General features: G+C 42.7%; 1 protein-coding gene and 1 long non-coding RNA gene across 23 annotated transcripts; both read right to left on the bottom strand.

Annotated features, from left to right (window-relative positions):
- Positions 1-7,056: 7,056 nt before the first annotated feature.
- Positions 7,057-15,806, bottom strand: LOC123043409 (probable LRR receptor-like serine/threonine-protein kinase At3g47570). Of its 22 annotated transcripts, none has more exons than XM_044465858.1 (8): positions 15,018-15,805; positions 14,801-14,912; positions 14,582-14,698; positions 13,459-13,513; positions 12,651-12,770; positions 10,956-12,142; positions 7,680-10,847; positions 7,057-7,595 (listed from the first exon to the last, which is right to left on the bottom strand). In XM_044465858.1, exons 7-8 carry the CDS (start codon positions 10,504-10,506, stop codon positions 7,252-7,254), a joined length of 3,171 nt encoding a protein of 1,056 aa, XP_044321793.1. In that variant the 5' UTR covers positions 10,507-10,847; positions 10,956-12,142; positions 12,651-12,770; positions 13,459-13,513; positions 14,582-14,698; positions 14,801-14,912; positions 15,018-15,805; the 3' UTR covers positions 7,057-7,251. The 22 variants fall into 22 exon arrangements, with proteins under 22 accessions (XP_044321793.1, XP_044321789.1, XP_044321785.1 ...); XM_044465854.1 differs by lacking the exon at positions 14,582-14,698 and adding an exon at positions 14,509-14,581 and having other exon boundaries at positions 10,956-12,126; positions 15,018-15,802; XM_044465850.1 differs by having other exon boundaries at positions 10,956-12,126; positions 14,509-14,698; positions 15,018-15,801.
- Positions 15,807-17,638: 1,832 nt separating this feature from the next.
- On the bottom strand, positions 17,639-19,190 carry LOC123040345 (uncharacterized). Its single transcript, XR_006418133.1, has 4 exons — positions 19,152-19,190; positions 18,408-18,885; positions 18,267-18,306; positions 17,639-18,102 (listed from the first exon to the last, which is right to left on the bottom strand). It is a non-coding gene; the product is annotated as an uncharacterized lncRNA (long non-coding RNA).
- Positions 19,191-22,125: the final 2,935 nt, after the last annotated feature.

The raw sequence follows: 22,125 nt of genomic DNA, 5'->3' as shown, positions 1-22,125 counted from the left end.
GCGGGGCATAGGAGGAGGAGAGGAGAGAGTGCGGCGCGAGCGCTCGAATGTGCCGCGCGCGGAACCGGGCGCCCCAAATACACCGCGCGAGATAGCGTATCTGACCGCGCGCCCAACTCCTTATACCGTGCGCGCGGTTATTGCGCGCCCGCTGGAGCCACTCGTCGGGTTGCGCGCGCGCTAAAATGGCCTATTTTGTGACGCGGCGCTTGTTTAGTGCGGCTGTTGGAGATGCTCTGACACAAAGGAATGGTTGTGCCGCGACGGCGGTTGCACATCGCATGTAGCTGCCGAGATCGTGGAAAATGGTGGTGACAACACATGAGCGACATCGTTGGTGGTGCTACTTGAGCACCCAGTCTCGAGCTACGGGGCAAAAGCCTTGGTCTGACCCGAGTTGGTTGTACCAGGCAATGACAACGTCTTAACGTCGTTACCTTCTTAGAGGCATTGCTCGAAGATGCTCGGACTGGTTCTTTAGGGTGAAAACTAGATTCTGACCTTGCGTGCTTGGATCCGGTGACGACAGTGCTTGAGCGTCGCTCCCTTCCTGAAGGCGTTGTTGTTGAAAAACTTTGTCATATGTGTGGTGTCATGAGATGGTTGGTGCGGATATTGTCATTGTTGTAGTTTACCGACCACAGATCTAATAGCTTTGGGTTTACTTTTTTTTTCCTCGCCTACTTATAGCTTTGGTCTTATATGACTATGCTATTGTTGGCTTGTTTTTGCGTGTGCGCGTTGGTATTGGCTGTGTGCATCCTAGATATACAGAGGCCGGGTGTATGCTCATTGTGTTTGTGTCCTCTCGATGCTTCATTTTAAGTCAATAAAATTCACTCTTTTTTGGAAAAAAGAGAGGAAGTTCTCTGTCAGGCAAAGAAATTTGAGAATCTGTTTTCTCACTGAGATAGCGCTTCAACGAGAAGTCAGAGAAAACATCAGGTTGAAGCAAATAATGATTTTGTTAAATCAATGACGATGACAACATTCTACACATATTTGCACGTTGTTTTACTAGACGTAACTGCACCATGTACCATCATAATAACAAATTCAAATACTACTGCATCTATGTTCACGTAGAATCATATGTTGAAACAAATGAAGAATGTTGGCACAACACTAGCAAAGATCAATACTAAGGATCGCCTACCACATCTAACTGGCAGAAAAATGGTCATGAAACAAATCTATAAAGTTATTCAAGAGTGGTAATTATTTCATCATGTTATTCTTAAGATTCTTCAGAACGTATATATAGTTAAGTATTTAGATGGATAGGTTGGTGTTCCTACACTCACATTTTCACTGACATTGCTATTGTATTTACAAAGAAAAGCAAACTATGCCCATTATTGCCCAACAAGACCATTATTGACTGCTTCCACATATTTTTGCAAGATAACAAAAGAGAAAACTTGCACTGGTGCCTACTTATGAAATTTGCCTTCTTTTGGGCTGCGGAGGAAACTTGCACTGGTGCTCAATGCTTAGTTGCCTGGAAAAATGTGTGTAAACCAAAGAACTGTGGTGGTCTAGGCCTAAAAAATCTTCATCAGCAAAACAAATGCCTACTTATGAAATTTGCTGTAAAAGCTCTCTTACCAGACACAACACCTTGGTTAGACTGGATCGCCTTACAACACCCAAATGCCCTCATTGCTCCACAAAATAGTCACTCCTTTATTTGTCGAACAATAAATCAACAGCTGTCAGCACTTCATGCCATCTCTTTTGTACTCACAAACTCTGGCACTAATACGTACTTCTGGCTTGATACTTGGATACACAACCAACCCCTTGCTACTTTATTCCCCTGCCTATATTCACACACCACTATACCACTAGCTCGTGTGGCTGCTGTCCTGAATCACGGTTTGGAAACAATCCTACGGAACCGCCTAACATCTGATGCTGCTACCGAGTTGTGCGTTTTGTTGTCTCTCTTGCAGGATTTCGGTTGTCGACAGGACCGGACGAGCGCTACCTCAACGGTGGCTTATGCTTCTCCACGAGGGCAGCATACGCGCTAACCATGGGCTCCCACGATGACGACGACGACGTGCATGCCGTTGCCATCTGGTCTTCACGCGTTCCAAATCGCGTGAAGATCTTTGCATGGCTCCTGTTTCGGGATCGACTCAACTCAAAAAGCAACCTTCAGCGCAAGCATATCGTCACCGACTCACTATGCCCGCGCTGCGGATATGATGGTGAAACCAGCTCACACATATTCCTAAACTGTCCACTTTCACAACGTATTTGGCAACGGATCGGCATCTCTCCTTCGACTACCATTGATGGACTCTGGAACTGCCGCCTACCTACACAGGTAGATGCGGTAATCTGGCACTCCGTCCTCCTCATCATCCTATGGAAGATTTGGGATTCCAGAAACGCTATGACCTTCAAGCAACAAAATCACCACAGTATCCTCACTCTCAGGAAACTCGTGGATGATCTCATGCTCTGGACGCACCGGATGAAGAAACCGGTGCACAAGCAGGCTGCCTCCTCCTGGCGTTCCTACCTCTTATCACGATTACACGTGCTTATGTAATTCCCCTTGTAATCAGTCTGACGATGGGTTACAAACTTGAGAAATATATTCAGGTGGGGAGCTCCCCCCCCCCCCCCCCCCCCGGTGATTTTTCAAAAAAAAAACAAAAGAGAAAAAAAATCATCTATGGTCACTGGATTCGAGTCCGTGTCTCACTTTGGTCATTGTACTTCAGAGTACCCTAAATACAATTACTAAAGTAGCTTAAGCGCCTCAATATGGTCGCTAGTATGACTTGACATACACATTTCACTTAGTTGGCATACAGTTGACCCGTGCAACTGCCACGTGGGCAACAACTATGTGGACAACATGGCCGGGCGACGTGACATTTTAAAAAATAAGCCTGACGGGCCACACCTATCAGATGGGGTGAGAAACAAAAATCAGAACTTATGTGCCCGTGGGGATTTGGTCCCACCCCACCTCACACTATTCATGTCCACATTATGGAGCGTTATGTTATCATACCGCATACCGACGTACTCCCTTCATTCTGAATTCTAAGATGTTCTATTTTTTTCTAAATCGGTTATATATAGACACATTTTAGTGTGTTTGTTCGTTCATTTCAGTCCATATATAATTTATATTAAAATATTCAAATGTCTTATAATCCGGAGCAGGTTGTACTAGTCACTTGGCTGCTGAGCGATTGAGCCAGTTAGCTACTTGCAGGTTTGAAGAAGACCTGGCGGTCAGGCAACCACTGGTTTCCGGTGATGAAGCGCTCGACGGTGTACTTGGCAGCATCACGCGCATGGATGACGCGGTGACAGCCACTCCACTTGACGCAACGCTTCACCTTGGAGGTAGCCAGGGGTCATAGCTGCTGTATTCCATGTATTACAGGTGAACGTCACGACGGCCAACTTCACCTGATCATCCTTGTTTAAGGGCGCCCAGCCCTTCCAATCCACCCAGCCCGTACCCTCCATGAGCTCGCCGAGGTAACTCTGCATAAACATGACATGGGTGTGGTTCATCCACGGGCGATCAAGCTACGTCTCAATATTGTTGAGGTCCTCGTTGTTGACATGCCCTCACGCTGCCAATGTCACGGTCTGGTCAATTGCAACCCTATCGGTCACCACATTGTAGTTCGCAAGCATCAGCTTGAGAACTAAAATGTGACAACCCTGGAGAACAGCTTGGTGTTGCCCCAAATGATGTCGGTGGTGTCGTGTACCTCATAGTCTTGTCAAACTGCGTCTTGCTCTTCACCAGTAGCGCGTCCTGAAAGCCAACAAACTTATACCGGTAGAAAAAAAAATGAACTTTTAGGCCATGCTTTAGAATTTTAGGGGGAGGGGGGCATAGGTCCCTTAGTAGCCAAATAATCTGGTTAATCTATACTCCCTCAGTAAATAAATATAAGACATTTTAAATTACTATTAAAACATCTTAAAGTGCGGCCTACTTTCACCCGTTGTAATCAACTGGGACAACTCACTTTTTGTGCCTAGTTACTTCTTTTATTCTTCTTGTTGGCATCTTCTCGGTCTGGTTTTATTTTATTTTTGTTTTGTTTCGCATTTTATTCTTCGTATTTTTTTCTATTTTATTTTTCTTTTTATTAAATTCGTGAAGTTTTTTTTCTTCCTTTTTTTGAATTTGTGAAGTTTTTTTTAAATCCGTGAACTTACTTTCAAATGAATACATGTTCTGAACTTCGCAAACTTCTATCAATAAATGTTCATAAACTGTTTTGAAATGTTTGCACAATTTAAAAAAATCATAAGATTTTGAAAAAGTTCAACCTGTGTTTAATAATGTTCATCGGGTATTAAAAGAAGTCAGCTTTTCCCAAATGGTCAACATGTATTCAGATAAATATTCATCATGTATTTGAAAAAAATATTTAACATGTGTCTAGAAAATGTCCAGCCTATATAGAGAAACTGATTAACTTGAATTTAGAAAGTTGACATGTATTTGAAAATTTGAAAAAGAAAAAGAAAAGAGAAAACTGAAAAAAAGTAATTCATTATAAACTGATAAAAACATAAATAAAAAATAAACTTGCAAAACCTTCCCAATACTGGGCGGAAGGTTCCTACACCGGTCTGTGCCGGTCCAGGGAAGCTTCGGAAAAAAAAAACACGTGCACAGCTCCTAATGGACTAGCCCACTCGAGCGAACTCTATAGGCGAGCGCTAGTACCGTCTCAGGGTAACTAGACATAGCATTTACTTAATTTTTTAAAAAAAATCACGGTGTATTAAAAAAAGTGTAGTGCAAATTTGTTAACTTAATTTTAAAAATATTTCATATCATCTAACCAAAAAAATCGTATATTTACAAAAATGTTCACACGTTTAAATATTTTGTGAAATTTTATAAAATGTTCATGAAAATATAAAACAATGTTCGAATTATTTGTAGAAAAGTTCATAGCATTTAAAAAATTGATCGTGATATTTGAAAAAGACTCGCATGTTTAAAAGTTGTACATGTTTTTTTAGAAAAATGTTTATGAAATGTAAGAGGCGACTGCATCACTCCCGTCGGGCACTTGTGGGGGCGCCCCAAGCATTCATGGATTTAAAAAAAGTTCATCAATTTTCATAAAACAAATTCTTGAATTTGAAAAAAATTGCGGGCTTTAAAGGAAAGTTTGTAAAAGCTGAAAAGAGTTCATGTATTTGAAAAAATATTGACGGATTTGGAAAAAAATTCACGGATTTGAAAACAAAGTGCAGGAATTTGAAAAGTACACAGATTTAAGGAAAAATTCATGAATTTAAAAAAAAGATAAAAATATAAAGAAAGAGAAAAATAAAAAATAGAAGAAAATTGGACAAACAAAAACCGAAAAAATCCAAGTAGACTTGTGTTGGTTAGGGTTACAATTAAAGAAGAAAAAAAGAAGGTGACCAGACACAACAAGAAAATAGTGTGGTTGGTTACCACGGTTGTACTAAGGGTATAGGTGCCGTGTTTGAATCTCGTTGGGCACTTATTTTTTGAAGGTCTTACAGAAGAGGGACAAAAATGTAAAATGGGTTGGTCCAGGGGCGTTACATGCATAGGCCGCGTATCGAGCTCGGTACGGACTGCATGCTATTAAAAAAGACCAACCTAGCCTTTATTATGACGGGGTATGAAGAGATCTCCACCGTTGATGTGTTTAGCACCGGGAGGGGTGTACCGAAGCAGAAGTGATCACTTTATGGATTCAGTTGTTACCTATCTTTTTGGCAAAGTAGCATTTCTTGTGTAAAGAAATCACCGTGTCCTTTTTGCCGTGCAAATCTGAAATGGTTGGCATTCAAGCTTCTATTCACTATATGGATCTTTTTGGCCAATTCATGCTTATTGGAACTGCCCACAGTAAGTAATCAACCAATACACCATTTTCCAACTATAATTACATCATATCATTATAAATATTTTATCCTAATCATGTTTGCATATATGTTGTGTAGCTTTGTAAATAAACGTAACTACAGTTTGGATACTCAATGCAAGACTCTTTAACTCATGGATGAATTACAGGAAATTTATGGAAGTGTATATTGAGGGCGCTTCCACAAGAAGCCGGAGTAAACAACAGGTTGAAAACAGAACATGTTATGCACTTGCACAGTATCCCCCCCCCCCCCCCCCCCGGGCATGGCTTGCGTTAATTAAAACTTTGGTAGGGAAAAGGTCGTTTCATATGGTTTTTGAAAAATAGCGAGTATAAGTGCACACACTCACACTTCGCCTACCGAAGAACAATGTCATGGAGACTCAAGATTGACTTAAATGAATGCCTTGGCAGTGCAATGATGGATCATACAGTATTAATTTATGTTACTATCTTTTTTTTTCAACAGTCTTTGTTGTCATCTCCACCTAAAAAAAAGAAGTTTTATTTGTCTTGCCCATACTTGTCTACCTATTCAGTAATTTCATCCCTTTCAAGTAACACCATCATGGGCCTCTTTAGTGTTCCTCTCCTGACGTAAAAAACTTATTCAGGAATTTCATTCCTTTCAACATTTAACAATAATGGGCCATGGACAACTCAAGCATATGCAACCTCATTCATGCAAGGAGATAACAGTTTGAGAGCAAAAGAGGATTGTTCGTTATGTCATATGAATATCTTTCTTTACTTTATAATTGGCTACTGAAGGGGAGCCTTGGCGCAGTGGTAAAGCTGTTGCCTTGTGACCATGAGGTCACGGGTTCAAGTCCTGGAAACAGCCTCTTGCAGAAATGTAGGGAAAGGCTGCGTACAATAGACCCAAAGTGGTCGGACCCTTCCCCAGACCCTGCACAAGCGGGAGCTACATGCACTGGGGCTGCCCTTTACTTTATAATTGGCTACTGATGCAGGATGCAATACCTTAAGACATATCATTCGAATATTACCCATCAGGCTGTAAATTAAACATATCACTTCATCGGAAAACACCTTTACATACACCCTTTGCAAATAAATTAGTGCAAGAATTTGACAATACATACACGTCAATATCAAAATTAAAAATAATCAACAAATCTGGAACAAAGAATGGTTGATATTTCCAATATCCTACTATGACTAACTGCAAATCACATCTCTGTCTCCACAGTTTGTTTCAGATTGTCAAATAGATTGGGTACAATATGCACTGTACCAGTAAAAAAACACATTCTTAATACAATGAATCAGTATGCTCTAACATAATTGATATATTCATTAATCATCATGACAGTTAAAGAAAAGAGGCTCTAATGTCAGAAAGTTTTGCACAAACGTCTTTCATTCCGGGCCTATCCTTTGGAGATTCCACGGTACATGACAGCCCAAGGGCAACCAAGGGGACAATATATCTCTGAATCCATCCTTCTGCGCACCCTTGATGCTCCTCATGCGCCATATGAGGATCAAGAATCTCTGCAACTCTGTCGGGTAACATAGATTCACAGAACTTACAAAGGCTAAGTCCATCGACAAACATATCATCAGTAGGTCGTTTTCCAGTAAGCAATTCCAGTAGAAGCACTCCAAAACTATACACATCGCCGTCTACAGAGATCTCGCAACCCATTCCATACTCTGTGAAGATGTAATGTGTTTAGATAATACACACACATATGATACAAACTATAATTAAGTGGAAACAGAAAAGGTAAAACTCACCAGGTGCCAGGTATCCAATTGTCCCTCCAACATCATCCAGGCTTTTAGGAATTAGCAGACCTGGTGATAGAAACTTCGCTGAGCCAAAGTCACTGAGCCGCGCAGTCATGTCATCATCCAAAAGGACATTGTTTGGCTTCAAATCACAATGGATCAGAGGAGGTGTCAGTTCGTTGTGGGCATAATCAAGAGCAGAAGCCACATCTGCTGCTATGCATATCCTCTGGCCAAAGCTTAGCCCTTTATCTGTGATTCCATTGTGTTGGTCAGAATGCAACCATTTCTCTAGGCTGCCATTAACCATGAACTCGAAGATTAGTGCTTTGAACTCATGGTTTTGTGAATCCAATGTTGAGCATAGGGTCACAGGTCGCATTATATTTCTATGGCGGGTGCTTCGTAGCACTTCACACTCAATGAGGTAACTATCATATCCACCAGGTTCACTCAAGTTGAATACTTTGATGGCAACTAGGCTCCTGTCGGACTTGAACCTACCAACATAAACTGAACCAGTACAGGTTGTGCTGATAGTATGGACCGAAGAAAACCAGTTGGTAGCTTTAAGAATGTCCTGGTATGACACTCTCTTCAGCTTCTTATCATCATGGCACGGGGCTGTATGCACTTCTCTTCTATTAGGAAACACCTTGGACACAAGATCCCATCGTGAAAACGAAAACAACCCTTTCTTCCAAAGAGTGAGCAGAAACCATAACAACACCATGGAACCAATACTAAGTGTTGGTAGTACAATTAGCAGCGAGGTCGTCAGCAATGACAGATGGTGTTTTGATTTAGTCACTGAAGCTGAGATGCGAGGACAAACTGGTAATGCTGGCCTAAAGGAATTTCTTATTTTTATCAACTTGGAGGAATTTAAACAGAGTCCCTTGTTGCCACCCAGAACTACTGCAGCATATTTCTTAAAGATCCCACTAGTAGGAACAGACCCTTCCAAGTTATTGTAAGACAGATCAAGTTGCTTCAGCATATCAAATCGCTCAAAGAATTCAGGCACGGCACCAGATAAGTCATTATGAGAAAGATTAATATGTTGGGTTGATACTAGTAGATGCCATCTTTCTGGAATCTGTCCATGAAACTTGTTTCCTTCCATGTGAAGGGATACTGGACCACCACTGCTATGTGTACCAACTACCAATGGTAGTTCCCCTGTGAGACTGTTGTGTGAGAAGTCCAGACCCAAGGAGAGTGGAGGACTAGCAAACAATTCGGATGGTACTGAGCCATCAAGACTATTTCGAGACAAGTTTAGTTCAAGAAGCCCCGGGCACTGACCTAAACTACCAGGTATGTTTCCACTCAAGTTGTTATCATCAAGATAAAGCTTGCCCAGTTGAGTAATGTCACCAATTGAGGGGGGGATCTGACCTGATAATTTGTTCTTTGACAGATTTAGGACATATAGGTTTCGTAGCTTGCCAATGGTAGAAGGTATGCTTCCAGAAAGAAAATTGCTTTCCATCCCAAGCAAAGTGAGATTAACAAGATTGCTAATCTCAACAGGTATGGAGCCCGAAATTTGGTTTGACCCAAGCGATAAATGTTCTAGTCTCCTGGAAAGATTAATAATTGATATAGGTAGGCTGCCATTTAGAACATTCCCTTCCAAGGACAACTTTGTCAGCTGGGTGCAATTTGCTAGAGATGTAAGAAATGACCAGTTATGTGCTTCTAGAAAGTTCATTCCTAAATCCAACCGACCCAAGTTTGCCAAAGAACCAAGAGATGGCACAGAGCCATGTAACGAGTTGTTTGAAAGATCAAGTGTTTGGAGATTTAACATGTTGGATAGTGAAGCAGGGATCAGGCCCTCCAACCTGTTGCTTCCCATGATAAGGAACTGGAGGTTTGGTAGTGAGAAACCAATGTGAGATGGCATCTGTCCAACAAGGGCATTGCTGCACACATTAAAGAATTCAAGTGATGTCATGTTGTAAAAAGACAACGGGACGCTCCCTGATAAGCTGTTGAAACTTAGATCAAGCTCAAGCAGTTTTGTAATGTGACTCAAAGTCTCTGGAATTAATCCCGATAACCTATTTCGGCCGAGCAATATAGAAGTGAGGGAAGAAACATTTCCTATTGAAGGAGGTATGCTCCCAGAGAGGAAGTTGTCTGTCAGACGAAGAAATTTGAGTGTTGTGACCTTATGGAAATGTGGGATGGGACCAGTGAAAAAATTCATCTGGAGATCAACGACGGTAAGCTTGGATGAATTACCAAACAAAGTAGAAGGGATCTCTCCTGAGAGGCTATTACGTGACAGTATAAGTTTGCTGAGTGAGGAGCTACTGGCTAATGAGAGAGGGATTTTGCCAGTAAGTGTGTTGTTTGCAAGGTCGACATAGCTAAGAAAACTGCTAGCGCCTAGTGAATCAGGGATGTTACCTTCCAGATTGCTGCCTGCAAGAATCAGTGTATGAAGGTTTGGAAGCTTACCCAACTCTTCGGGGATGGTTCCTGACAGATGATTATCAGCAAGGTTCATCCGAGAAAGAAATGTCAGGTTGCCCACGCATCCAGATAACTGCCCACCGAGACGAGCAGCGGTGAGGTTAAGAGAGACCACCCGGGGTGGAAACTTGGTGCCGCAGGCGACCCCTTTCCAGCTGCAAAAGTCAAGCGAGCCATTGCCCCATGAGTGTAGGATGCCAAGGGGATCAGAGTTGATGCCTGACTTGAAGCAAAGGAGGGCATGGCGATCGATCTCAGACATGTTTGCTTGTGCTGCAGCTAGTATTGAGGTGTTGAAACAGAGAAGGCTGAGCAAAATACAGAGCATACGCAAGACTGAAGGCATGATGTCGATGTGAAAGAACAACAGGGAGTGCTAAGGTTTGAGGTTGGATGATCTTGGGTGAAGATGACCTTTGAAGGATTTGTGTACCAGACATGGACGCCAAGGCATGCTTGACTGGACACGGCAGGCCAATGTGAACGTGTGTGTAAGGGAAACAAAGACCTCTGAATGAGAACGCGTGGACTGCTGCAGACTGCGACCGGTGGAGCTGTGGTAGGTGCAGAGGACTGCAAACAGCACAAGGGAGCGGTGAGATCCCTTCAAACAAACGTCATGTTCGTCCACCCAAATCCAAACGGCTCGCTCGTGCATCCCTTCTTCCTCTTCAGAAAAGAATGATGCTGCATTGCAATTTTTCAGTCAGCGTTGTGCTATCATGCTCGATGATTGAAAATGCTTGGTTGACTGGAGCGTGGCGGATTGGGAATCTGCTGGAGGACTGGACTTACCGGATGCTGGGAGATGACGGCGAAGCTCCCCATAGGGAGCCGCCGCCGCAGCAGCGAGGGCTAGCCCCGCTAACTGAACTGCGGAGCGAATCCGACGAGCTGCGGCTGCGGGCCCGGAAAGAAGGAACCCCCGGGGAGGCGCGGCGACGGTGGGTAGGTGGCTGCCGGTGGTGGCGTCGTCAGCGCGGTGCGGCGACCCGCCCGGACTCGGGAGGCGGCGACCGCTCGTTGATTCGGCGAGGGGACTGGTGGAGGCGTTGGACGCCGGGAAGGAAGGCAGCGGACGACGGCGGTGAGTCCGCTGTCGGATGCGGAGGGGAGCAGGAGCGTCAAGATCAGACGGCTGAGGTCACACCGTAAGGCCAACTCCAAACGCCCGTCCGATTTGGATTCTAAGCCGACTGAAAAACCCAAAATCAAATCTGCATCCGCTTGTTGAAATTGGCCTCATCTCCTCTCACCCCAACTAAATCTAAGAGCATCTCCGGTTCGACAAGTGTGGCGAACAGTAAAATCAAATAAAATTGCAAAAAAGAAAATTGATTTTTTTTTGGCATCTAAAGATGCTCTAGCGTGTGATGTGGTTGGCAACATTCGTGGTGTTTGGACATTCTAGGATGTCGTGACAAAAAAAAATTGACCGTGAAAAAAACTTAGAAAATGAACACTATTTAGACCTGATTTGGTTTTTTTTTGCAGGTCCTTAAATGTCCAAACATCATAAATTTTTGCACAACTGGCCATCTTTAATGTCAAAAAATACACGTTTTTATCTTTTAAATATTTTTAAATTTAGTTTCAACGGGTAGATGAGCATGAGCTCAGACGTCAATTACCGCAACTCCTATTTCCTCCCCATATGTTCGGATGGACGAAAATAGCTTGGATAAGGGAGAAAGAAAAATGCCATCCAACTAGAGCTATTGGACCAATTGTACACTTGACAGGCTAGAGGTTTGAAGCTCGGCCAACATTTGAAGTTTACGACGACGGAGCTGAAGCTCCTCCTGTTCACCGGCTGAAGCTCTGCTAGCAGCAGATGTTTATAGTGACGCAAGAGATGTTGTCTTTGCTCCTCTTGTTCACCGGCTGCTCCTCGGATCCTTTGCAGCTGCCTGTCCACCCCTCTCGTGTCATTGATCTCATCAACCTCTCCTTAGTTGGTCATCACCTGAATTTGTGTCATACTATTTTTGTTATTGTCATTTGCATAATGTCAACTTATAGCTGATGCAAATAATGAATGTTTTCTATTAACACCCAACCTAAAACAAAGCTAACTGTAATAAATTAGAGAAGACAAATCAATAGTTTCAGTGATGTTACCAAAGAGTTATAAAATGTTATTGACAGCATACATCATAGCTTTACTGCATTGATATTCATAATTATTTTAGTGATGAACTAAGCTTTATTTGCCTATTATATATTTTTGTCTTTCGCCAAACTTTAAATGATATAACCTTGGCAAGAGGTATACCAAACCTGCACAACCTCGGGTTGTAGTTCTGCCTGATCTATCTCCTCCAACACCCATAACAGACCCAAAACCAGTAAACGAAATGATGTATTAAGACCAGGAATAATTCTCAGGATTTTACTATTTTTTCATAAGAACAGGAGGTAACAAAATCAACACTCTTACTTCTAAAATAATGGCAGACAAGTGTTTGAGAAAACTATGAAAAAACTTACTCAAACATGCTATCCTGAGACAATTTCTCTGCGCTGCTGCCTGGTTGTCAACCGCCCTGGGACAGTTACTCTGAGCAGCCACGTTGTCTGCACATCTTAATCCCTTCCACAAACCATTACCTAGTCAAATTACTACATTAATTAATGGCAAGCTTGTTTCCCTTCCTTTTTAGCCAGAAATGGTACGTGAATTGTCAGCATGGGTACAACACTGAATCAATATATAGAAACCAAAGGCTACACGAACGAACATCAAATATATTGATAAGATAAAAGATATTACAACCTATCCACAAACTGGTAACCGTGTCTAATCTAATGAATTCTGCTGCAGCTATGTACATGCTTGCCACTGATCAAAACCACAAATTCGGAAGCATGAACTGGCCTGATGCAAGCAGAGTAGAACGCATATATTCAGAACAAAAACTACCACGTAGGTTCACTATGAATAAAATTTGCATGTACACATTCTCTGCAAAATAATGGAAAACATAAAGGTGAGCGGCATGCATCACTACATAAGAACCAGAGCTAGAATTAACATGATTTCATCCATTATGTCTAAAACATTACATGTCAATGACTCGACACAAAACCTTCAAATAGCATAATGAAAGGAGTGGAATGACATGATCAGAAGTTTGGTTCAGTCAAGTTCATGACGAAATTCACTCTTCCTTCAAAAATTTATGCAAGGGGAATCTTGTAACAGAGTTTGAGTCCAATGGAACAAGAGCCATCTCATTTCAACAAACTAGAACTGCAACAAAAATAGTTTATGTTTTTGTTATTATAAATTGCTCACCTCTCTAGAAAACTCTGAGGGGGGATGTCAACAGCTAGGCATTTCACGCCATCGACTTCCATGTCATTAGAGTATAAATTAGTAGACGGATCAAACCAAGATTTGCATACCCAGTAATTCGTCAAAAGCTCTCCACCAAAGCAAAAACTACCAATTTATGAAAAGCACTACCAAGCATCCGTGTGGTATTGTGCTATGGTGTACTGACCAGAGATGGTTCTGATTATTTATAATTAACAGGAAATAGACAGAAGATCACAAGCAACTTAAATTTATGCAACCATGGTCAATATCCAAAATGAATATACGCAACAGAAAGGCGGGAGGGGGTGGCCACCGGAAGAAAGGCCATTCTATTGATGTACTTTCCTTCAAAATTTCAATGGAAATTCCAACGTCGTATGTTATATATATCAGAAATGTTAACCAAAGGGCACCTTTCTTCAGCAGAAGTTCTAACTGATCAATGATCAATAGTCGTGGAAACCTCCTCTCCCAGTACATACAATTATTTTGAGAAACCCACAGATACAAATCCCTCCCTCCGTTTCTAAATATAGGTCTTTTTAGAGATTTCAATACACACTACATACGGATGTATATAGACTTACTTTAGAGTGTAGATTCATCCATTTTGCTCCGTATATAGTCCATATTGAAATCTCCAAATGGACTTATATTTAGGAACGGAGGGAGTAGAACATAATAGATAAACGACTAACATTGTAAAATGTTGAAACACATAACCGATTTCTACAGAACCTTGACATGATTCATAGAGTGTAAACTATACACCCTAGAGCCGACACCAACTAACATTAGTAACCTTATCAATGGCAACATCAGTTCAGAAGCAGTACTGTTCTGTGTTGTGCAGTTATGTGATTTGTTTTTCTATATAACTAAATAACATACATGATGACAATCCTATCTATGGCCTGAGACTTGTTTTAGAGATCATGCCAGTGTACAGAAAGATACCAACACCCTATATAATCTATAAAATGGATGATCATGCATAAAGCAGATAAGCAAATCATTCCAGAACACCTCGTCTTTTTGAAAGAAGCAAACTGCAACCCATCCAGATATAGCCAACTTGAGATGTATATACGAATCAAACCTGTATGGGAAAGCATAGTCCAAGCAGATTCCATTTTAATCTCTATCCAAAGTAAGGTGTCTCTCTTCAGCACACCATTTTGTTTTAAATCGTGAAAAGGCCAGTCGGCTGAGTTACCTGCAAGCACACACACATAATTTGCTGCATCATCACATACCTCTAGCATCCAGTCAGAATAAAATGATGTGTTCATCAGAGAGAGAGAGAGAGAGGGTGAACCTGGACGGGTGGAGATGGCATTCTTGGCTGGAAGGCGCCGCGGGCGGAGCAATGGCCACTATCCGGGGTGAGGCGGCATGGCGCGGTGACAAGCAGGGAGGCGACCTTTTATCTGTACAGGGAGATTGTGGAGTGAAATATTAACAGCTGGAAATGTAAATTATATAACTGAACTTACTATAATGGACACACCACCGAGATCCCTGTGGTTACTTACAACAACATTCCACCATTTTCTTGCTATGGAATGAACCAAGTGTTCTGCATACTGCAATAGCCAATTAAATCTTCAGAATGGTTACAAATATAGTAATATGTCGTCCAATCATGAACCTTAGATCTCTTCAAATATGCAACGCAGGTATAACTGTATAAGTCAACATCAGAAAAAGGTTAGAGACTAACAGCAGCATCAGAATCACTGGTTAATCCAGGGATGACAACTAAAAGGGGTGTCCAAGAATCTTTTGAAATGATCCCATCTACAGCTGCCAAGCTAAAAATGCCACACACCACCATATCTGATATATAGATTAGAAAAAAAGGGGATGAAGATCTGCCGTACCTGGGAACATGTAGAGGCAGGGAGCTTGAGTTCCTACCTGGTGCGTGACTGGTGGCGAATGGACGGGGCACCAGAGGCGGACGGCGGCCAGAAACAACGGTCCGCCGGAGCGGCGGTCCTCGAGTTGGCGCGCGGTCCGGCACTCCTCCTGCCGATGGCGACAACTCCGGGAGGAGCAGATGCGCCAGCAGCAGTGGCGGCTCCTCCGAATATGGTGACGCGATGGAGAAGTGTGGCAGGGGACGGATCGACCTCGTCCGGGTGGAGCTCGTCCTTGACTTCATCGGGACGAGATCTGACAGGGCCGTCCGCGGTGGGGCTGGCGGCGGCAGACGAGGGAAAGGGAGAGGGAGAGGAATCGGGGATGAGGACTGGGGGCTGCGCAATCTCTTTCTCTCTTTCTTCTCGACGAAGGGAACCTTTTTGTCTCGTACCGTTGCCGACGTGGACATCGCGAGTGCCCGCCCTTGATGCGCAGCTGAATGGTTTTAACTAGGGGTTGGGGCGCCACCTGAGAGGAAGCTGTGCGGTGCTAGGTTGGCAGCTGCCCATTCCAGTTTCTTTTTTCTATCTTTGGTAACACATTGACATAGCATTTAGGAAGTTGCACTATAAATTTTGAAGGAGCTAAATAAATGACACTCAAATACAAGGAGATTAGGGAATCTAAAACACAAAACACTGAAAGACATGATATAGAATCAGAGGCCACACATACTCATGAAGTAATGAATTCAGCATTCAGTTGTTACATGAAGTGCTACACCAAAACAATAAGAATACAAGGACTCGAAATTTAAGGGCTTCAAGCTGAATACTCAAATTGTAAAGTCACCAAGAAATGCCACTCAGTTCCATGGAGATCTTTGGCTACCAGTTCTTGACATGGTGGATTCTGAGACGTGCCCTACAAAGCAACAAGAGGAAGACACTCTTCAACATGTCTCCTAAGAACAGAGACAGGGATACATGCAGAGGAGACGGAGAGCTTGTCTCCAAGTTTAGTCACCAAATTTGCATTATCCATTCTCCCTTTTAAGAGACAACGGAGCCAATAGTCACATTCCTATGGACAGAGATCAGGCCATAAGAATTTAAGACAAACATATCAGCACTAAAGTATATGGGACATCATTCAAAATTTTAGTAAACCTTTCATACAGACCCAAGCAAATCTAATACTTAACCGGAGATGGTGAAAAAATGATGGAAGAGGAGGTGCCGCCGCTTACCTCGCTGCTGGTGCCATGGATCTAGAGCTCGAGGGAGAGGGGGTGCCGTTGCTTCCCATCTGCCTTGCCTAATCTCGACTGGGAGAGGGGGGCTCCTAATGTTATGCATGTTAGACTTCTTCAAACTTCCCAATATCCGACACTCATATTAGGATGGCTGGTTGGATCCTAATCTTTAGAAATGAGGCTGGTTGGGTCCTGATCTTTAGAAATGAGGCTGGTTGGGTCCTGATATTTAGAAATGACCAGCAGTCCCTGATCTCAGCTTAGCAAGGCAGAAATAGTTACAACATGAATTTAGAAATGACATCTAAAATTCATATAAGAGACCTATCTCAATAGCTGCACATACATAATAACAACAAGAATATGTGAATGTCAATGAAAGCACAATCTGAGCATCAAAGATGGCCTGAAGGAGCACAATCGAAATATACGCAAATTGTGCACCTCTTAAGATGTATCCATATGATATTGTTTATTGGGTTTCACCACTTCCTTTATGAGCACGTGAATTCACTCTACAAACTTAGTTGTTGTACAACCTGTGCATTCCATAGCCATATCAGTAACCATGCACTTAAATTCACTACTAAAAATCTCTAAGACATGAGTCAGCTTTTAGCAAGCCTACGCATGCCACGGACGACTCGATTTGGAGTTTCCTTCAAAGGGAAGGAATCGAGACGAAGAAATTTTTCTATGGAAGCACCTGTGCTTCTAACATTGGTAGATGACATATCTCCAACGAAACTTGAAATCCATGAGGACACAGCCCAGTAAAATTGTAGTAATAAAATATAATCAACAAACTAAATTAGAAACTATCTCAATGAGCTAGAATGGTCCAAATTTTTGTAAAAATGAGGCAAACCATTGAATTCATTAGGCATCCTTTTGTAGAGGCATATACTGAGAGGAGGATATTTCAATTTATTGTGCATTAAGGCAACATTAGTACCATGTCGATAAACAACCAATGTTCACATCGTTACATCCTCAATTATTCTCGTCGATTAGAGAGGATATCTGTGAGGAAACATTTAATATCACCTATCTTTTCTACAGCCTAACAGAGAAAAAGATGTAGTTTGTCATTGAAGAAATTGTTCCTTTCATTAAAAACAAAATTTAATGAGCCAAGATTTATTTGCTAAAATCTTAGGCATGGGTGGGTGTATTTATAGAAGTCTTATCCTCCGAAGCATAAGTAAATGTATGTTTATTGAATATTTTAATTATACAATCACTAAAAGGTAGAATAGAATAAAGTGAGAGAAGGGCAAAATATAATAAAGAAATTAGCTAGGGGTATTTACCTACTTATGCCTTGATCAAATTCCCTCCTCATGCCGCTACATTATTGATCTTGGTAGCCTGGCAAACCATGGAGGAGGTCCGAGATGCCGGCGTTTCAGTTTTAAGCTACTTATGCTTGCATCTAGCGGACAATATATACTTCTAATTTTCTGTTTCTAAAGATTAGGCGGAATCTTCAAAGGAACCTACAATTAGTAAATAGTAGTTGAAACTTTAAGACATTCTTCCATCTTGAAAACTGAAATAGAGCGAGGCCCAAGGACTCACTAGTAGATGCACATAGTTCAAATTTTGTGTAAAACACTTGAGGTGATAAAATCAAATTAAGCAAACTACTAAAGAGCAGTACCTCCATTACAGCAGAAGTTTTTTTATTAACTATGATGCATCTGACACAAAAAGGCACAAATTAGCAGGGAAGACAAAAATGGAACTGGATTATTAAAACTAATTTGGTTAGTAAAACCAAAGTAAAATTAAACCAGCTTACCTGGCACCTGGTGTGAGTTTGCATACAGATTCTAAATATGCAGAAAGGGTGTTACTTACTATCCAAGATTTCACTGTCAAGCTTAATCTTGTACTGGTGAAAATAAAAAGGAAAGCATCAAAGGATTAGTACCAGAAGTAAGTTCATCTGCAACTATATAAATTATTAATGCAATCAAGCCTAATGTTTGCTATATCTACTTTTATAAAGTTCGGATGCCTGTTCCTTGTATCAAATGATATTTGAACTTTGTATTTGACACTAAGTACATAACACGGATACTACAGCAAGCAGGTCTGTACAGTTTTTCTGAAACCCAAAGCAAAAATCTTGCAGTCTGAATAATTATGTCTTTAGAGCTTAATGTTCCTACCAAAAAAAATACAGAGCATGTTTGCACGAAACAGGGTTCAGTCAGAGTCAGGAGGATATCATCCGTTGAGTACTGCCTATCCGCGGCAGCCAGAGCTATGTGTGCCTAACAAACAAATATGTAAACAGATCTGTTAACTCCAAAATTCCAGAACCTATCATCATGTCAACAAAAATGATAGGAGAAAAAACATTTATATGCTTACAAAGTGCATACAAATTATCAAAAAAATATGAACACGGTAACAACATTGAGAATGAAATGAACAGAGCGGTCTTTGCATATATGGGCAGAGAGAGAGAGAGAGAGTGAGAGAGAGAGAGTGACACAGATCAGGAGTTAAAGGGGGAGAAGGATTGACAGAAGCTCACCTTGACATCAGCCATCCCTCGGTGACGCTTCCCTGTAGATCCATGAGGCTACTGCTCCTTGTCTGTATGGTCGCTCCTCCAAGTCATGAGGCGTCCGCTGCCTGGGTTCTCGAGCCTCGCTGCTCCACCCCCACCACAGACTGGATGCATGGTACATGCATCAAAATGAATAGAGTATCCTCGCCCTCAATTCCTCAATGGCAGTCTTAGATTGGCATCGATGAATGATTTTTATCCGTACGAAGGTTTGTCGGGGGTGGATCTGTAGTTTCTTTAGTTTGGTGATGGAACAGTTTAGGTACTGCTCTTCTTTCACAGTCCTGTTTTAACAATAAAATGAAAATAACCATATTAAGATTCTATGTGAACCTGTGTAAGCATTGATACGATGAAAAGAAATGTTAACATAGATAACACAAGTTCGACGTTTTTTCTTTTTGCATAGGCATGTACTACCATTGACGGTAACTATTTATTAAGATTTAACTAAGATAAAATACAGCATATCAGGAGGAGCTCGGCCAGCAGAAGGAAGGCTCTATCAGAATATTTATTACCTTAAACATATTTAGGTGAAAATATCTTCCAGCGTTCATACTCATGAGCTTCAAGCAAGTGTATGTAAAACTCGATTTATCACGTGAGGTGAAACGGTTGACCTCATTGGACCAAAGGCATGAAAGAACCTTCGGGCACATCTGCACAATTGTTATACACTTGATCAATTCATTTACTCATAGGAGAATTAATCAAACATAAGTATGTCACACCCTAGCTAGTCATGCATTAGAGTGTTGCATCATGTTTATTCTTTCATCAGAAACCTGAAATGGGAATGACAGAACCCCCAGTCCCCTCTGAAACCAATTAGGGTTTACTAAAAACTTTTTCAATGAACCTGAAATGCCCTTCTAAAATGCCCATCATTTTTGTCTTGGTTCAGAACCTCTGCCAAAAGTGATGCACATTTTCCTAGGCCATCTTAGGGTTTGTGAATTAAATCATAAATATTTGAATTTGGGCATTTAAAATTATATAAAATATTTAAATGCTCAAATATCCCCAAACTAAAATGTTTCATGTTGGAAATAATCCAACTATGGACCAGGAGTAGTTTGGTGATTTTAGGAGTTGCCTAAGTATTTTTATTAATTCAACAAAGTTGCAGAAGTATTAAAAAAACAGAAAACAGAGAAAAATAGAAAAACTTACCTGGCGCCAGCACCCGGCCCACCTGCCGGCTCAGCCCAGCGCCGCTCCAGCGAGCTGCTTGCCGGCCAGGCAGGCAGGCAGGTGCCCGACGGCGACCGCAGCGCGCGCCACGCAGCTGACTGCCGCCCTGCTCCACCTCCTCGCCTCGGGGCTGGATGGATGAGCTCCACGCAACGTCGTGAACCCGCAGGACACCTCCATTCTTCCCCAACCCCTCTCTCTCGCGTTCCCTGCCATGGCCGACGCCATCGCCGCCACCCCCTCGCCGTAGCCACGCCCTCCGTCGACCGCACGCCGTGCCGCTGTGTCCAGGAGCACCGCTACCCTCCTCTCCTTCGAGCAAGCCGAGCCCCGAGCGCTCGCAAGGCCCGAGCCCACTGCATCGACCTCGACCGAACCGCCGTCGCCGGAGATCCCCTTCAATGCTGTCGTCGCTCCGGTCCGTCCCCGGCCGCACCAAGGGCTTCGTCGAACTCCCCGTGAGCTTAGCCATCTTCCCCTCCCTTCCTTTCTTGCTCCCGAGCCGTGTAGCGACCTCCCGGAGCTCAACCGCACCCACCACCGTGGAGCTCGTCGCCGACGTGCTCCCGGTCACCCTCCGACCACTCCACGGTGTCCATCATGCTCACCGCGTCACGTAGCACCTAACTAGCTACTCCCCGCACCTCACCGACCCCCTCTTGCGTCAAGTTCGACTTCGGCCGAACCCCGGTGGCCGCCAAAGTCGTCGCCGGCGCCAACTCCGGCCACCCCGACCCCAACGGACTCCACCAAGAGCTGCGACTCGTCCTCAGCTCCACTCCGATGGTCTCCGCGACCCATTTGGTGGCCGAAACGGCCAAAACCACTTCCGCCGCCGCGTCGGGCTCGCCGACGGCTAAACGCCGGTGCAGCCGACCCGGGTTTGACCACGGGTGGGCCCTGGTTGACTCCCCTGAGTCAATGACAGGTGGGGCCCAGCCCTGTTAACTAATTAGGATTAGTTTAAATTAATTTTAGTTTAACTAATCACACTGACACGCGGGACCCACTGTCAGGTTTGACACGGACGTGTCCCGTTGACCTGCTGATGTCACACTGACGTCAGGCTGACGCAGTAATTGATTTTCTGGATTTAATCTAATATAGAAAATTCCAGAATATAATTTAAACTTCAAAAATTCATAACTTTTATTCTGTAACTCCAAATCAGACAAATTATATATGAAAAATGATCAAAAAAATCCAATCTATCCATCTGTACTATTTTCATGCATGACTAAACAAGTTAACTTGATGTTTAATGCAGAACAAGGAAAAACACTTTAAAGAACCATGTTTGAGTTTGAAAATTTGAATCTTTGATTCAAATTGGTTCAAACCCTTCTGGTCTTAGTTGCATTAGCCCAACACACTCATATTGCCATGTTTCATGCATGCATCATATTGTTGCACATTGTTTGGTGATGGTTGTGTATCGGTGTTCTTTGCGGCAGGATCTGCCTCCGAGGAGTACCGTGATTACCCTAACGAAGAACCGTATCAGTGCATCGAACCATCAGGCAAGCAACCAACCATTTGATCATATCGATACAATCCCATATTCTCGCTCCTGCTCTCTTTTACTGCATTAAGACAACGCGTTTCAAACTGCTGTGTGCTACGGTAGTTGAACCCATTTCCTCTGCATGACCTGTCATTGCCACAGTAACTAGATGAAACCCACTAGCATGTGTAGGAGTTGATTGAGCCATATGTATGTGTTGTTCCTACCTTGCTATGC

The sequence above is a fragment of the Triticum aestivum genome, chromosome 2B, assembly GCF_018294505.1.
Source record: "Triticum aestivum cultivar Chinese Spring chromosome 2B, IWGSC CS RefSeq v2.1, whole genome shotgun sequence".
NCBI lineage: Eukaryota > Viridiplantae > Streptophyta > Magnoliopsida > Poales > Poaceae > Triticum > Triticum aestivum.
Note: the sequence above shows the minus strand (reverse complement) of the source record. Positions and strands in the feature narration are given on the sequence as shown.

Coding starts and splice junctions, on each gene's coding strand:
- LOC123043409 (XM_044465861.1), bottom strand. CDS start 10,506: ATGCCTTCAGTCTTGCGTATGCTCTGTATTTTGCTCAGCCTTCTCTGT. Junction 7,596..7,679: donor AATTGGATACCTGGCACCTG/GTGAGTTTTACC, acceptor ACATCTTCACAG/AGTATGGAATGGGTTGCGAG.